The 19,106-nt window shown below is 36.2% G+C and overlaps 1 protein-coding gene across 3 annotated transcripts in view; it reads left to right on the top strand.

Annotated features, from left to right (window-relative positions):
- Positions 1-19,106, top strand: part of LOC140165879 (nck-associated protein 1-like) — a 64,588-nt gene that overhangs the window by 9,950 nt on the left and 35,532 nt on the right. For all 3 annotated transcript variants that reach the window (XM_072189218.1, XM_072189221.1, XM_072189220.1), the window contains exons 7-14: positions 2,221-2,358; positions 2,761-2,809; positions 3,431-3,587; positions 4,528-4,584; positions 6,241-6,337; positions 7,786-7,951; positions 17,372-17,463; positions 19,000-19,081. In XM_072189218.1, coding sequence (XP_072045319.1) covers positions 2,221-2,358; positions 2,761-2,809; positions 3,431-3,587; positions 4,528-4,584; positions 6,241-6,337; positions 7,786-7,951; positions 17,372-17,463; positions 19,000-19,081 — 838 coding nt within the window. The remainder of the gene's footprint in view (positions 1-2,220; positions 2,359-2,760; positions 2,810-3,430; positions 3,588-4,527; positions 4,585-6,240; positions 6,338-7,785; positions 7,952-17,371; positions 17,464-18,999; positions 19,082-19,106) is intronic.

Consider the following 19,106-nt stretch of genomic DNA (forward strand, 5'->3'; position numbering starts at 1 on the left):
CTCATCGCTCCCTGTGTGGAAGATTAAGGTCACATCTTCCATAAAAGAAACTTGCTGAGCAATTCATACCACTGAAAGAGTACGATTTCCCCTTATTTACAGACAAGATTGTGACATACGTATAGGAATATATGCCTGCCTTTGTATAATACACACAACAACTGAGATTTCCCCGAAGTAGAAGATTACAATTCATTTTATTCCATCAATGTCTTTTGAGTGAATGGTTACAGTAAAGCTCTTTAAAGGGCAGGTATATTGCAAAAACAACATTATATCATTGGCAAGCTAATATTATAAGGACAATGAAAATGACTCCTTTTTTGAGAAAATAAGATATTCCGCAAAAACCAACTTAAGCGTTGAGTTCCTTCGAACGAGACAGATTTGGCCTAGAAAAAAGGTGACGTCATGAAATGAGATGTGCCCGCTGTGAGAAAAGGGACTATAAACGCTCTCAATGGACAGAACGTATACTGTTGTTTTTCACAGGAAAAAACCTCTAAATTAAGTATTACAAATTAAATGGTTTTTAAATATATGGATAAAATCAGCCGCTTCTTTTTTTATATACCGTACTGACGCGAGTATAGTCCCACCCTTTTTTTGGGTGAAAAATGACCGAAGATGGGGGGTGGGACTTTACACGAGGATTTGCTAGTTAACAAGGTGCATTTTTAAGCTTTCAAAACAGTGAATACACGTCAAGGTCTCCGATATTCGGCACCAGAAGCTTTAAAAAGTAGGCTCACTTGAGTTGTAAAAAACTCATGTTTTCTCATATTTTTGGGTGGAATTTTAGCCTTACCTTCACTGAATAGAATGTTGGGAATATTGTTAATAAAATATGTCAATTTCTTTGAAAGAAATGACATGCAAACTATCATTTTTAATTTATTTTACACCTACTCTGATCTAACACAAGATCGATCTCGCCACGGCCACATTGTTTATTTACTAACTGTGGAGGCAGCCATCTTGAATTGCCTTGTTCACGGCCGTAGAGTTTATTTTCACTAAATTGGACTTCATTTTCTCAAATCAAAATCCTTCAAAAATTCCAAAATATTGTTTTCATGTATCCATGATTTATGTAGAGCATTTTAAATATTTAGGATTGATTTTTGACAGCAAATATGAGACTGAAAATAAATAAAATCAGTGAAAGTGGTTTGATTAATTGACTGAGGTCATGGACAATGATGGAGGTCGAGTGGCTTCTAAACAAAAACAAAACAACTGATTCAGTTTCCATTTTTCCAGCGAGAGTTTTGTGAAAGCTTGATGTTTTGTTGAATTTTTATCTTCTTTACAATAATATGTGAACTATTTTGAGGATGTTTCAAGGTAAATAAATAATCTAGCAATGAAAATTAAGCTCCATTTTATTTTTTTAGTCACAAAAATAATTTTGAGGTCATTTTGCAAATGAAGTTGCATGATTTGGGTTGTCAAATTCGGAACCATTCTGTTAAAAATTGGCAGTGGGACTTTACTCGGGGAAATAACAAATTCTGAAATTTCCCCAAATATTAGGGTGGGACTATACTCGAAGGTGGGCTTATACTCGCGTCAGTACGGTATTAGTAAATTGTGATATTACAATTCATATGTATATCAATATCATGAGAAATATTAGGCCTAAAAAATAAATAAATAATTTGAGCTTAGAATTTCATCGTGATCATCTGAGACTAGCATATAAACGTCCACAAACTCATGTATCTGATTTCCAAGTGCGATATCAGTTGGATGAAATATTACAAAGCAAATGCATAGTAACAATACTGTGTGTGGGCTTTGTTTCAGAAATGAGAACAATAGTTTGCATATTGTTATGCAGCATTGTTATGGTAAATAATAGTACAACTTATTGTTGCTAATGTCAAACTTGTCACACTTGTTCGCTTCATTTACCTACGTCATCAGCCAAACGGGGGAAGAACATGTACGCTTCAAACGGGGGAAGAACACAATTTCATGCATAAAAAATAGCAACGAGTGTCAACTTGTAATGTAATAATTATTCTCTTCGAATAGAGATAAACTTGTTTTTGCAATAGACCTGACCTTTAAGGATGTGCTCTCCTGATGTTGTTCTTATTGAAAGCAATAATGACATGATGACATTGAAAATGTTTGGATAATACCAAGATTTTATATCTGACAGCAAATTTTTTTTTAAATAAAGTGTTGAAAATCTTTTTTTTTTTTTTTTAGGGAGTACAGTCTGCTTTGTTCTCTCTCTTGCATCTGTACCCAAGGCGAAACCTGAGTGCCGAGCAGTGGAGAGCACAGGAAATGCTTAGCCTTGTCTCCAAACCAGCCGTCCTTCTCAACCCTGCACAGAGTGAAACGGTAAGTAGCGAGTGCTGTGTATGGGGTATGTACTGGTTGTTTAGTCATTGTATAATGGCAATAGATATTTTGTATAATATGCCATTAAACATCAATGCACATGAATTTCATAAGAGTTGCAGGTACGTATTGGTGATAATTGGTTGCGTAAAAGAGGCAAAGTCTCCGCCCCTTCTATGCGACCATTGACCAGTCAGTCAACTGTCTTTGTGTCATGATTGTTGATCAGCCAATCAGTGTGATTGTCTATCACTTCTGTGTTACACTCATATACGCTCTACGCATGTCTCATAATGCTAAAAATTAGGAAATTGATACAGAATAATATGTTGAATAATTAGCATCATGCCAATTAACACATCAATGTGGTATAAACTGTTACTTTTGTTTCACCCTGTATAGATGCGTTGTGAATACCTGTCCCTGGATACAATGGAACGATGGATTATCTGTAAGTCAGCATTGAGCTATTCCAGTTGCAATTCGTACACCCCGTATGGAAACCCTATTTGAAATTCACATTCCGTGTGGAAGATTAAGGTCATGTCATTACTAAATATTGGGGTATTTCAAATTTATTATGTGTGCCTGTAGAATTCCAATTATAATGTACTCAATCAGAGTTTTAGCTAGAAATTTAGGTTTGCCAATCATTTGAATAACAATTGCCTGTCCTAATTTGACCTTTAAAACATTTACCACACCTCTACAGCTCAATTTGGGGGGTTCAAAGAGTTCAAATATGTCTTGCTATGGCCTTGTTTTGCAAAGCTGGTGTACTAAAAAGGTCATCAGCCTTTGTCAATACCTACAATTATAATGCAATTTTGCCCATCCCTGGAGCAAACTCCCAATCTAAAATGACAGCCAGACAGATGGCTAGCTAAGACGCTGTACTTGATGATGAGTAATATTTTATGACCCTGCGTCATGCTCATTGGTTCTGACGATAGACGGTGACTTTGAAAGAACTTGCCTCCTTATCAAATGACTCAACTAGGTTTTCTTAACTTGTAACCTGTTCTTAACATGCGTCGTATGTTAACAATTTGAATCTTTGCCTTTCTACTAGTGGGATTCCTGGTGTGCCCAACACTACTACAAAGCAATGAGAGAGCTCAGTCATTATGGAGACCAGCTCTACAGAGTGGCTACTGCATTACACTGTTCCGTGATGAAGTCCTCATGATCCACAAGTACATTGAAGTGTTCTTTGATTCTATCAAAGGGTATGTTTCAAGTTTTTTTTATTGGCATTATTTTTTTTCTGTAGAAATAAAATTCACCTCACCTCACCATACTGTGTTCGACCATTGTTGGACGTAGCCCTCTTCATGATTCTGCCAGTTTTTAAATAAAATACAAAGAAATCCATTCTTTGACACAGGGTTAATAGAGGTTATCCACTTTACTCATGTGTGACTTCTAGCAAAAGGCGCTGGTTCCCGTAGTATTCCTCATTCAAACCAATTCAATGCACGACCTCGGAGTTACCTGTGTGACTTTGGCGGGCTATTTTGAAACAGTCATGGTTGCACATGTAGGTAATTCTTTTGAAAGTCCTAAACAAGGTATAACAGTCGCTGATAGGATATGCAGCTTATAGAACACGGATAACCTAAATTGCTTGATCTAGATACCAACAGGTCCCAGATTTAAATCTTGGTCAAGGAAATGCGTCTTTTAATCCTGGGTAAACTCAGGGGAAATAATATTTTGCGAAGGCTTTAAATGCTTTGTTGTATTACCCAGTACTTTTACCAATTCAGTTTGCTGTTCAATTTTCAAAAGTGTTAAGAAAACTTTTAAGAAAATCGTGCTAAACTGAATCATACCATATTTTGTGTTTTTGAATAGAACACAGTTCAGTAAGGTAATCTTTGAAGACCGAACCTGTGTTTTTCCCCAGCTGAACATGTAATTTTTTCACATCTCTAGCCTGTTATCTTTAGGGAATAAGCCAAAAGATCAGTGAAGTCCTGTGAACAAATTTAATTTCATATGTCACAGGGGGGAGGTAAAATGATGTTTTGACCCATTTCCAGTTTTGTTACATATAGGGTGGGAAGGAGTAAACAATGAAACAAAACAAGTTACATACAGGACTTGATTTACTTTTCTTTTATTCCGAGTTGTAAATTGACACATTTTATTGGCTTTTGTCACCAGGTTTAATAAAAGAGTGAAGGAGGTATCAGATGCAGGAGCCTATGCCTTGATCCATGCGTAAGTATGCTGTGTTATCTATATAGACCACTAGACATCATTGTTTATCAACAAAGGCGAGGGACTGGCCTATCGATATGCTTGAACGAACCGCTACACTGTTCAATGGCTTTCTTGTACAATATGAAATGTGGTGGGCGATTTAAAATGCATGTGCCTTGAGTAAACTACGAAGCGTACGCACACTGCAGGGCAAAGAACAATGGAAATTGCCATAATTTGTGCGCATACTGCCGGGCAATGACGTCACATGTCAAGTGGTCTATATCAAAGTCGTACAAAGGGAGAGAATTACTGTACAGTTTTTGGTGTTCACCATCATAGTGATAATGCAGTTACTTGGTATCTGGTTTATGCTCAAACACCTTATGGTGTGCTGAACTATGTCATAGGATTGCACCATGGTAACTTTGATCAATGCGCCATATGAGTTGGTTTTGTTGTAAGCAGCAAGAGAATTAGATGTTCATGTAATGTTGAGGCATACCAAAGCTGAGTGATTGAACATGTCATTCTTGATATCCAATATGGAGATTAAGGTGTTCACTGGCAATCTGAAATTTCTAGTTTGACAGTCATACACTTTCTAGGTTGATGATGTATATAATATGTGACCCGATCCAGTCCACTCAGGCTTAAGTCATATATTTTCAAAATTTAGTTATTATCAGGTTTATGTGAAGTAACAAATTCCCTTTCTATCAGTCCAAACCCCATGTTTATAACTGATTTGGATGCAAAGTTACAACATTTTTACATGTTCATAGTTTAACTATGATGAACTATAACCCTAACCAATTTCTGGCTACAGTCAGTCTACTCTGAAGTACAAAGTATACCGACGCGGACACACTCATTGTGCCGACTTTGAAGGAACGCATATCTGCATCAGAGACGCAGCACTACGCACTGTTAACTCGCTGTATACGCGCGCGTTGTCACTTTGTACTTCAGAGTGGACAACTGTATATGATCCTGTGTCACATACTGGGGTACCCAAAAAGGTGGCTTTGTTACATTTTGATGTGCAGCTTGGATTTCAAAACACTGTCTCTTGAGTATTCCTTCACTTAGAAGATTCAATTAGGTCTTAAATTGAGGCTAATTTATTCTAGATTACTCATGTTTTTATCCTGTTTTAAAATATTTTTAAATTATTTTCTTATGCGTTTGCTATGAAATGTGCCAAGGGTGGCTGAGGATTAGGGGAGGAGGATTAGGGGAGGGATTCATATCGTAAATTTGATTTAAAACCCCATTAAAAATTTGAATCTAGTAAAAAATGTCTAAATAGACTCCCAGACATCTAAACCAAGTAAATAAATACAGAAGTTCATTTAAAAGACCAATACTTGCTCAAAATGATTGTAAATGTGGAAAAAAGAGGTGGGGTTACATCCTCCCTACTTTGTGATTGTTTTTGCCCTCACTCTCTCATTTTTCAACCGATTTCCATAAAAAAGGTGTCAAAATGCTCAGGAGGATGAACCACTTCAAATGAGATGTGTAGGTAAAATGTTTGAGCCATTTAATTTTTTTACTATGTAACACAAAGGTACCCCAGGTTGTGACACAGGACCATATCTCAGTTTCTCCCCAATTAAGAGCCTACCAACATATTCATTTATATATTTTCGTTCATCTTCCTATTCACAGTGGTGCTGTACACAGAGAAAGAAGGAAATTCCTCAGAGTGGCGCTGAAGGAGCTTGTGACCATATTAGGGGATCAGCCGGGTCTGCTAGGCCCAAAGGTATGTCCTTGTCAAAATTATATTGAATTCAACTAAGTTCCTATTTTTTGTGTGTGTTAGTTTTAAAATATAATATATTGTCTATGTTTAACTAATGTTCTTATAACAATAAAAACCTGATATCAGTGTTGCTAGTGTTTATTTTGTCGGTAGCTGCTAAAGCAAGTTTTCAGCAAATTTTCTGAAATGGACTGTTTTAGAAATATTTTCAGGGTGTGGGATCGCTGATTACTTTGATTTTTTTTTTTCAAAAAAAACTTAATCATAAAGTTGTGATTAGTACAGATTACTTATTTGAATCAGATGTTTAAAAATAAAAAGTCTTAGAAACAAACAAGAACTTGAAAACTCTAAAAACATGATGCAATATTAAATTTTTGAAAGCAAAAGATGCTACTCTTAGTACATGTAATATGATTTATGGCAACAAATGTGCTAGAATGTCATATCAGTGTTGTAGTACTAAAACAATGGGCTTAAATCAGATTAATATTCCTTTTAACACACACTATTTAAATTTTATTTTGGAAACTATCAAAGTAAGGTGCATTTAGAAGTTTCACAAAATGTTCTTGCCAATGTGAGAACCTTAAATGTATACTGGTTAAAAATTGTTTCTTTGTGTATTGGGAAAATAGAATTTCAATTGTTCAAAAAGTCCATTGACCTTTTTGATTTGTAATCAAATGTATTTTTCATTTCATGTACACTATTCAAAATAATCAATGGATCAGATTTGACAATTCATGGGGCTGACCAACATTTTTTTCAGTGTCATAGAATTTTTGTACTCTGTAGTGAAAGTGTTCTGTTACCTGAACATAAGTCCCAAAAAATTGTTTGATTGGCGTAACCCGACTTATCCTAAAATTAGGCCCGACCCTAGACTTTTTTTCTTTCTTTTTTTGCAAAAAAATTAATAAATAAATAAAAAGGAAATAAAAGGAAATAAAAAAGTTATTTTTAAAAAAAGAAGAAAAAAGGTCCAATGCCTTTATCAAATGTAATTTACAGCTTTAAAAGTTGCATTGGTAACTTTTTATCACAGAGAATGTCCTTGAATATACTAAGACAAATCCCTACCTACTTACCCTAATTTTATTTTATGTCACACCAATTAAACAAAATTTTTTTAGGCCTAATGAATGAAATTACATTCTGATTTGCAATGTTATGTTTATGAAAAATACTAATAAATAAGTCTGATCCTTTGTTTTTTTGAGTAGTGTTAAATGGTATAATATTTACATCATGATTTTTCCATTCTCAACAAGTGCTTTAATTGAGTCTTATTAAATCTGTGGAAATTGATCAAATGTTGTCAATTTTCTCAATAATAGGACAGTTTTCATGGATAATCCTTCTTTTCTGTTGCTTAACGTTACCATTATTTTGTTATGTGACTTGTTTTCCCCCCATCACCCTCATTATGACTATACAATATGTAGGCATTGTATGTGTTCATGGGGCTAACCTTCACAAGAGATGAAGTTCTCTGGCTAGTGCGGCATGCAGAGCATCCCCATCCCAAGATGAAATCCAACAAATATGACACAGACAGCTATATGGATCCGCAATTACCAGAATTACTCTTTTATATGGAGGAACTCCAAGGTATATACATGTGTGTGTGTTTATATATATTACAGTAAGCCAAAAAATTAAGGTACCAGTTATGTTTACCCCCTGTATATCCTAAACAAAGACAGCTGTGTCATAATTGGAACCAGTAGCCAATAGCTGCATCTTTTAGCTCGTATTTAAGACCTCATTCGTTGAGATTGTTCAAAAAATAAAGACACGGCGATCCAAAACCCCAAGGAAGGTGCCAATTTAAAAGTTGCAGTTTCCTCTATTGCATGCGCTATTGATTTGTACACAAAGCGTTCGCGAACAAGGGAACTAGCGCCGTGCTTCCATTGATTAGCACGAAAAACTAGCGTCGTGCTTTCATTGATTAGAACACCAAAGTGCAACTTTTGATTTTGTCTCTTCAGTAAGTTTTAGATCACCGTTTCTTTAATTCTCAACCAATTTCAACAAATAAGGTCTTGAATCAGAGCTAAAGAGTTCAGTTATTAGCTGTTTGTTTTAATATTAACATATTTGTCTTTATTTAGGATATACAGGAGTGAACACAACTGGCACCTTAATTTTTTGGCTTNCTGTATATAAAAGTGTGAAGTTTGCAGTGAGTAAATTAAGTTTATATCTAATCCTTTTAAACATTCAGGCATTGTATGTTTTCATGGGATTGTGTTTCACGAGGATGAAGTTCTGTGGCTCGTCCGCACGCTGAACATCCTCATCCGAAGATGGCAAAATCGTCCAATAAGTACGATATGGATGTGTTTATGGACCACCAGCTGCCCGAGTTGCTCTTCTATGTGGAAGAGCTTAGAGGTATATCGATTTTGTAAGAGGTGATGTTTTGTTAACCCGAAATGATAGCAGAATTTTGAGTTGGTGGAGGTTTGTTTATGTTTTGTGTTGCATGGTTGGTGAAGGTTAATCAGATTTTACATGCATGCAACTAATCTTTTCTAAATTATGTTAAAGGGTGTGACCCGATCGACGGCTTCATCCCTGATTTTTTCATCAAAAATCTACGGTTTCATCCCTGATTTTTTCATCAAAAATTAGATTTTTAGTATTTGAAAAAAACTTATTTTTTCACATTACCACAGTACATTTTAACGCAAGAGATATGTTTTATTTAGATGATGTGAACAAAAATGTGGTGAATTGTGGTAACCACATTTAACAAAAATTCAGGGACTTTGCAGCTAAGGATCGCACACCCTACACATTCCACAATTGACCTTTGAAGGCAAGATCAGCTCCCGAGTTTCGAGCGGCTTACAACGAGACAATGCAGCAAGTTCTTTGCCAAGGGGAATTTTAAGTTAACTCTTCCATGAGAGCGAATAAGCACCACTTTATAGGTTGTTTGCCGACTCAATTTTTCCACAAGATCTAATAGACCAGGGTTGGAACCCACAACCTCTCGCACCATATAGTCGAATGCCTTGTTGATTGAGCTAACTTGACTGGCACCAAGTTACTATAGTGTTACATGCTTGGTATTTCTGAGACTGTTCCCTTTAGTGTAATTGTTTGGATTTGACTTATTCCACAGACTAAAAAGTCAAAGAAGGGCTCAAGCCATTACGACTTAAAAAATCGGAGGAAATATTTTCCTGGACATGGAATTCAAGCTTACAGGGACTTACATGAGCATTTTGTGATCCATAATCTCTTCCCCCCACTTTTCGCAAAAAAGTTGAGATTTTTATACCAGCGAAAACCTTTGGCTACGTAATGTTTGCGTGCCGAAAAGTTCTTGCAGATTCTTTCACTTAGCAAAAATATTGTCAAATTTGTATTTATGCTCTGCTAACAGAATGAAATTACAACAATGTAAAATACATAATCATGCATAATTCGCAAAATCAAAATCAGCTGAGGATGCTAGAATCACAAAATATTCTTTTAATAGTGTTGTACTATTTATGGTAGTGTTCATCACCTATACTATGATCAGCTCGTAATAAGCCAGTGTTATTCAGTTTTTGTTACTGCACGCAGGCCTGTACGCAGGATTTCATTTGGGGGTGCTAATTTTGAAAAAGTGGACTTTTTTCCAAGGGGGAGGGGCGATTGTGTGAAAAGTGGACAAAATTTGGACCTTTTTTGTCCAAAAAAACGTAAAAAACCTGATTTTTTTATACTTTTCCACCCCCCCTCTGCGTACGGGCCTGACTACACGTGTCAATAAAGTCCCAACTTAAGCCTGTGTAAATTCACAAAACCGTGCGTCAGTCAAGCAATACGCAAACCGCAGTCGGCGTAGATGGTGCGCCAAGCTGTTTTTACGCAATTCTATATCAATCCATCTTACGAGGCCCGCTGATTAAGAGCTGATCAGAGTATAGAGGTAGTTACATTATACAAAACATAGCATGTATTTGCAATATCATGGATAGTTCACAAACAGGGATTATTAACAATGACAAGTATGGTATCCTAAGAAAGTCGATGCAGAGTTAAAGGCAAGGAGTTTGGAACATGATATTTTCAATTTTTATGTTATATAGGCCTACCACGCTGATTACATAATTACATTTACTGCAAGTCATAGTCGTATTCATGCATCATATCAAATATAATGAAATTTTATTGGAGTAACTGCTAACTCATATATGACATGATGAAGGGGAATGAGTTGGATGTCGCTAATTTTTGTTTTCGAGATATTGGCAAAAACAGTGTTCAAATTCTTTTGTTTTATATTGTTTTCAGTCATTGATAAATTGCTCATAACTCGGTAACCAAATGTCCAATTTTGAAGGGGTTTGCATCCAAATGTAGCAATGTAAACTGCCAGAAAATGATGTAAAATACTTCTAATTGAAAATTGCCAACATGTGACCCATTCCCTTGATCATGTCACATATATATTTAGGTCAAAAAAGAAAAGCTTCATGATCATCTTTGACTGATTTTTGGACATTTAAGGGCTGGGGTATGAGCGTTTGGACAGTATTTATTGTGGGACATTAGAGCACATCAGACATATCGAATTGCATTCTGAATACGAAGAATGTCATTCTGATATCAAATAATTTTGATTTTTGAAATTGCAATTTAATACACATTTTATGGCAAATCATTAAAATTGATATTTTTGATATAAAACAGTACTTGAAGTAAACTTTATAAATCTGATGATTTATACTTAAAGTGTATGTAGGTGGGATGAAAAGCCGACGATCAATTGAAAATGTTGACATTTCGTATTGAAGATATGGATTTTTTTTCCAAAAAAAAAAAAAAATTAGGTCTTTTTGGGGAAAAAATCCATATCTTCAATATGAAAGGTCAAAATTTTCAATTGACTCGGCTTTTCCTCCCTGCTACATACACGTTAAGAATATATCATTAGATTTATATTATTTACTTCGAGGACTGTTATATATCAAAATTTGAAAAATATCAAATTTTTATAATTTGTCATAAAATTTGTATTATATTGTGATTTTCAAAAATGAAAATTATTTGATATCAGAAAGACATGCATCGTATTCAGAATGTAATTCGATAGGTCTGAGGTGCTCTCATGTCCCACAAAAAATACTGTCGAAACGCAATAAACGCTCATTTTAGATCCCTTAAGGCGGTACTACACCCCTTAATAAATTTGTGACTATTTTTGCATTTTTCTCAAAAAAATAACAACACACTGGTAACAAAAGTTATGATACTAGCGGGATACCCAGCGCTTGCTGGTCCCCGCTAGATGAGTAAATGGGGCGCCCACTATAACAGGAAGAATTTCTGAACAGGTAGAATCATTTAATAAAGGTACATTTTTATTTATCTATCTAAATCTGTCTCTTCTTACATTTTCTTTTTTAGTTTCTTCTGCTTATATTAGCTTGTGATTTTCCGTTTCCATGTTATTTATTTATTTAACCCGTTAAATGTTCTTTCTTACATTTTCCTTTTAGCATCTTTTTTTTATTTGCTGCTTGTGATTTCCCGTTTCCATGTTTTTTACTTAATTCTGTTCTCATTATCTTAGCTTCTTTTTTCTTACATTTCCTGATTAGTTTCTTTCCTTCTTTGGTTCGTTCCCGTTTCATTTAGTTACTTTAACCCGTTAGCCTAATTACTCGTACCTTTTTGTCATCATTTTAATTTTCTTTTTCTTTATAGTACCGCTTCATGTTGTTTATACAACACACATCTTTTTCCCGTATTTATTACGTCCTCTCATAACGTGTCTGCGGACGTGTTCATCCGGTATCCCGTGACCCGTCCATGTACCCTTTTGTCCTTTATTTTTCCTTCTTTCCGTATTATCATGTCTACTGGTCTCTTGCTCGCAAGTCGTGTGGCTCTGCGCCATTTACACGCGCATTTGCGTAATGCGCATTACGCACGCGGCGCCGACGCGCTGTCGGCCAGCTGCAGTGACGCATAGGCTGGTAACCTATTTTCATAACAAAAACACCGTTTTTACCCATATTTTCACTGTTTTTGTAGCCAATTCTTGACTGTTTTCAACCAAATTTTCGCATTACCGTCTCGGTATATTCCTCAATCTTCCGTATGAATTTAGCGACATTTGGATTGAAACTGATGGAGCCTTTAACTTTCATACCCGCACGCACGCACGCACCCCCACAACATTCCCCTATTTATAGTAAGATTATAAGGGGTAAGAAATCCAGTTACTACACTGGAATTTCAGTGACTCAAGACAAGTGGTACGTTATTTATGATAAGAAAAGAAGTACCACTAGAATGTACCTCATTTCTTAACATATATAATGAACCACTTGTCTTGAATCACTGAAATTTCAGTGAAGTAATTGGATTCCTTGCCCCTATAATAGACATAACTTTTGTTAGTTATTTTTTGAGAAAAATGCAAAATTAGTCACAAAATTTATCAGGGGGTGTACCACCTTAAGGGATAACATGCATGTATGTCATCAAAATTGATTGAGAGGGTGTATGTCAACCATCACATTATAAACATGGCAGTTGTCCAAGGGTGAAAATAAGAGAGCTTGAACCAGGGACCACTTCTGAAAAAAAAAAAAGTGGCCCCTGGTTCACTAAGATTTGAAGAAACCAGTGGCCACTTCCAATTACCAAGGGGCCAATAAAAAAATAAAGATAATGCTGGATGGGTTAAATAAGCACTATTTGCTTTAAAATTTGATATTTTTGGTTCACTATCCAGGGGACAAGTTTTGTGAAAAAAAGTGTCCCCTGGTCAACTACAAATGAGATGGAACCAGGGGCCATTTCAGAGTTTCTGGGAGCCAAATGGCTTAATTTCACCCTTGCAGTTGTCTCTGAAAATTGAAATTGAAATATCTTAAAGAACTGTTATATTGCTTCAAATGATGACAGAGCTCCTACATTAATGTTGGATATTGATTTTAAGTGACAAATATAGGGCAAATTACTTAGTATTTGGTTTACTTTTCATACATATTTTCTTCAAATGGCAGTTCCATGTTTTGTTGTGATAGGTCACAAAGCCTGTATATTCTGATCAGAAGTGGCCAAACTCATGAGATTTCTTATATGCTTAAGGGGGTACTACACCCCGGTGTTAAATTTGTGCCTATCTTTGTGCATTTTTCTCAAAAAATAATAACACACTGGTAACAAAAGTTAAGTATATTATAGGGGCAAGGAATCCAGTTACTACACTAAAATTGTAGTGAACCAAGATAAGCGGTTCATTTTATATGATAGGAAATGAGGTACATCCTAGCCGTACCTCATTTCTTATCATAAATGACAAACCGCTTGTCTTGGGTCACTGAAATTCCGGTGTAGTAATTGGATTCCTTGCCCCTATGATATACATAACTTTTGTTACCAGTGTATAATTAGTTTTTGAGAAAAATGCAAAAATAGTCACAAATTTATCGAGGGGTGTAGTACCACCTTAACACTTGATATCAAAAAATTTTTAATATCCATCTTGAGTTTGGTCTTGGTATATGGAGCTATGGAAGCAATTTTCTCATGGTACACATCCGAAGGGGGGAGGGGGGGGGAGTGCATTAGACGCATCATGATCAGCGCAAGTGCATTATTTTGTCCAATTTCTCTCTCAACAAGTAATACACATTCATGAACTTATTCCATACAAAAGAAGAAAAAACACATGAATTTTGCTGTTTTTATAACAAACTTATCACTAAAAATGTTGGAAAATAGAAACGAATATAAATGCATCAACCCGCCCGATAAATGAATTGAGCCTATGTGACGCGAACGTGTGCGTAAGAACTGCGTGTAGTACGTGGAGTGCATATTATACACAATCAATGCACTGTGCGTACTTTTCTAACCGCATTTCTGATTGGCTGCTTTGATATAGGAGTGTATGAATGTATATCAAAGTTAATATGTACCTTCTATCCGATTGCGTTTACTAATATATGTATATAAACTGAGCTCAAAAAGAAACTTATAATTTTTCACAAGGTCATAACTTGAAATCCTGGCCATCAAATTGAACCAAAATTACACACAGATTTACTTCAATACTCTACTCTTAACACATGTCAGTAACCAAGCAGTTATCCAATTGACACAACAGCAAAATGCACTGACATGGGACAGCTTCCTGGACCACATTCACAGCCCAGCCCTGTTTCATGAAAAAAGTGTATGAAAAGCAGAAAGCAGCACCGCTTTTATCATCTGTGCAAGGATCTTGTGTGCATTCTCACAGATTTTTTGTCCTGGGTGCCAAATGTTGGGCTGTGAAAGTGAAGGAAGTCCAGGAAGCTGTCCCATGCATGACAGTGCATTTTGCTGTTGTGTCAGTTGGACAACTGCTTGGTTACTGACATGTGTTTTGAGTAGAGTATTAAGGTAATCCTGTGTGTAATTTTGGTTCATTTTGATTGACAGTATTTTAAGATATGACCTTGTGATTCACAAGTTGTAAAAAATATAAGTTTCTTTTTGAGCTCAGTTTATTATGTGTCTTGCTCTCACAAAATGAGCTTTAAAGTTGACAAAAGAACTTTCTGAGATATTTAGGATTTGAAATCCTTATTTTATTCCCTTTAAAATCATGCCAAATATGTTAGGATGGCTCCTTGCTTTGGTCTATAAAAATCAATATTTCATTCAGAATTTCTTTTGTTTTCTTCTGAATTTTGTCATGATTAATGGACTGTATCTTCTATAGTGCCGTGGCAACTTGATGCTCATTCTGTGTGTGGAGGTCACATATGATCCTGTGTCATATACTGGGGTACCCAAAAAGGTGGTTTTGTTACATATTGATGTGCAGCTTGGACTTCAAAACAGTGTCGCTTGAGTATTCCATCACTTAGAAGATTCAATTAGGTCTTAAATTGAGGCTAATTTATTCTATATTACTCATGTTTTCATCCTGTTTTAAAATCATTTTTAATTATTTTCTTTTGACATTTGGCATGAAATGTGCCACGGGTGGTTGAGGATTAGGAGGAGGAGGATTAGGAGGAGGGATTCGTATCGTAAATTTGATCTAAAACCCCCATTAAAAATTTGAATCTAGTAAAAAAATGTCTAAATGAACTCCCAGACATCTATACAAAGTAAATAAATACAGAAGGTCATTTAAAAGACAAATACTTGCTCAGAATGATTGTAAATGTGGAAAAAAGAGGTGGGGTTAAATCCCACCTACTTTGTGATTGTTTTTGCCCGCACTCTCTCATTTTTTAACCGATTTCCATAAAAAATGTGTCAAAATGCTCAGGAGGATGAACCACTTCAAATGAGACGTGTACAGGTAAAATGTTTGAAACATTTCATATTTTTACTATGTAACACAAAGGTACCCCAGGTTGTGACACAGGACCATATCCGTATACCATCCACTAATAGAGGCCGTCAGCGTGACGTCATATGCCGCCATCTTGTGGGTACACGTTGCGATGGTCGTTCGATCTCCATGCGTGATAACAGCTGGCAGCTGCGCGTGGCAAGCTGCACCCTGCGCGTAGTGTCCGACGCATGAACACGCGTAGCATTTGTACCCACAAGATGGCGAAAGGCTGACGGCCTCTATTATCAGAGGTTTTTCTTGATGAATGATTTCTATGGAATGATTTTTTTATACAGTTTTGGTATAAATCCAGGTGTTATACATTGTTAGTGCTAGATGAATGATTTGTATTTAGAAAATACCATTCTGTGAACTGTCAGAAGAATGATTGCATTCAATTTTCTCCCATTTGTACGTGATTGTAGTAGGTAGAAAACAGCTGTATCTCCGATTATGGCTTAGCCGATCAAAATGTTTGCCTGACCTCCGCTTCTATTGTATGTTCATGTTCTGTTGGTCTTAGCTCTCTCTTTCTCTCTTGCTTTTTTTTTTTTTTAATTAAAAATTTTTATGACCAAGTATCAATGCAGTAATACAATAATCCTCATGAAAAGACAATCAGGGTTGTATAGGTGTGAGGTGTGTGACTAGATCGACAGCCACCACCCCTCCCCCCCCTTTACCTTGTAAAGACTGAGAATTTGGTATCGGGAAGAACATTTAACTCCAGAGAGATGTTTCATATAGATGGTCAGAACAAAAACATGGTAAAAACAAGGACCCACAACAAACACATGGTAAAAACAAGGACCCACAGCAAAAACATGGTAAAAACTAGGACCCACAACAAAAACATGGTAAAAACTAGGACCCACTTCCAAAAGTAAGTTTTATCCTGTAGAGCATTGTTATACACGTTTTAGCTTCTTATGGTAGGCCTCACTTTAAGATAGAAAACACAATGTGAAAAATTCATTCTGACAACCCACCTTTAACACCTACCCATTTACCAGAAAGGTTACTTTACTGTTTGGTGCCATTGGTGGATTATGATTATCAGCCAAGTTAAGCTGCTCCACTATCCCAACCCTCACCCCTAATGTCATTCAAGGACGAGGGAATCCTGGATCTGTACCCCTTGTCCACCCGTCTGACACATAGCATCAGTTTGTGGAATCCAGGTGGTAGGCCATTCATTTCTGTAATGAGGCTAGTGAGTTTTTAGAATTACCGTATTCATTCTAATAAGCGCCTAGGGCGCTTAACAAAGTCATTTTGAGTAGGCGCTTATTTTTTTACCTGATTTGCCTAATTTTTTCGTAAGTGACGTTTATTAGGGACAAATTTACGTATGTTATAACAGGGTCCAGAGATGTTCTAGTAGCTTTTCTGATGCAGAAATTGTTTTGCAAGTTTACACAGGACTTGTCCTCTGGCTATTTCACTGTATTCACGTCCATCTGTCACTTCAACATTAATGGTACCCTAGCAAATTTAAAATACCCTGGGTGGGCGCTTATTAGGGCATGGGCGCTTATTGGAATGAATACGGTACCATCCTGACTGGCTAGTGTCCAAATCAGGTCAATCATAGCGGTACAGACCTTTTTAATAGTTTTTAAGTGAAATATGTACTACTTTGTAACCATGTCTTTGGTTTTATTTGACAACAGCATTGGTAAAGAAGTACTACCAAGTGTTGCAGCAGTATTACATCCAGTACCTCAATGGGTATGATGCTATTGTGCTCAACAACATTGTTAAGGTAAGTAGGTATCAAAAAGTATAATCAGCAAAGCTGCCAACCCTTCTTGATCCTGCAGAAGACTTCCTCATTTGCTGACAATCTTCTGTCTTTTGCAAAACATATTAAATCTTCTGCATTTGCAGCCATGTGGCTAAATCTTCTGCATTTACAGCCATCTGGCTAAAAAATCAAAACAAAATCAATTATACGCCCACTGTCCTGTCCTTTTGCAAAAAAAAGGGTTGAGTAGCCTTGCAAAGACATTTTAAAGGTCTTCAAAAAGCTAACATCCAGGAGCTTTCGGGAGCCCTGATCCCATGCAAGGTGCTACATCCTAAGCTTGTTTTACACTTCGCAGTAATCTTCTGCATTTACATACAGGCATGAGAATTTTCAGTTTAAAAACTGAATTCAGTTTTTTTTTAGTCAAAATTTCAGCAACTTTATTTAATTTCAGCCTGTTTTTGGTACTGTTTGCCCAATTTCACGCGCATTTTCAGTTTTTTCAGTTTTTTTTAGGAAAGTGCAGTCTCATGCCTGTACATATTCCATTGTTGGCAGCTCTGAATCAGAGAGAGAATTAAACTCAGTCAAGCTCAGGCACGGTTTGTTAACGATTGTCGTAATGATTGAGTTTCTGAACACAGTGGTAAAACGGTGCACCTTATGGTTAATTTTGCACCTTTGAACATCCAAACTGACTCTCTCATAAGTTAGGTTGTAGTAATAGGAAACTTTCTTTTCTGAATTCACATGTCCACAAAGTTGCTTTTTGGCTTGTAAAAGTACTGTAATTTTTCACCATTTTTTGCAATTCTTTTTTCTCCGATGGACACCAGATGAATCAACCTTCCTTTTACGCGCTACTAACCAAACAAGGGTTGTGGGGAGTTTGATTGGCAGTGACGGCAGATGCAAACTAGTCTTAATATAATTCTGCCTTTGATTATTATACATTTTGTATATATGTCTGGGGTCACTTAGACATGCTGTTATGTCATGACATTTACGATGTGTAAAAAAGAGTGTATTCAGGCTGTTCTTGCAATATATTTTGCTGTTTACTGCTTTTTCTTGCTTTTCACAGCTATAAGAAAGCATTTTTAAAATATTTGTTTTCTTTCTTATCACCATTATATTGTTAAGAGTTAGTTGTCCCTATCATGTATTAAGGTCAAGTCTGTTAGAAGCACTACTGAATGGACAAAATTTCAATGCCTAATTTAAACATATTTCAACATAATGATTATACATGTATTAGTGGTTCACTTATCGCCTTCGCACAGGGGTTAAACATGAAAAGGCTAACATGTGGATATGGGGTCTCTCTGGCCGCCAAGGTTGTGAGTGTGAAGCAGAATACCAGACAGCTGATCATATCTTCTCTGAATGCACCCCTCTGGTCTAACTAAAGTTGATGCAGGAACAAGTGACTGGCTGTTCAGGAAGCATCCTGAGATCTAAATATCACATGCAAGAAGAAGTATTTGCATTTCCTCAAATAACTTGGTAAAATGGTAATATTCTTGTTTGCTCTACTTGTTTCTTTGACAGAATTTGACAATGTGCCCAGAAGACGAGTCTGTTATCCTGTCGTCTTTTGTGCAAACCATGGAATCACTCAGCATTAAGCAAGGTAAGGAAAATGACCTAACAGAACG

Source organism: Amphiura filiformis, chromosome 12 (assembly GCF_039555335.1).
Source record: "Amphiura filiformis chromosome 12, Afil_fr2py, whole genome shotgun sequence".
NCBI classification, from domain to species: domain Eukaryota; kingdom Metazoa; phylum Echinodermata; class Ophiuroidea; order Amphilepidida; family Amphiuridae; genus Amphiura; species Amphiura filiformis.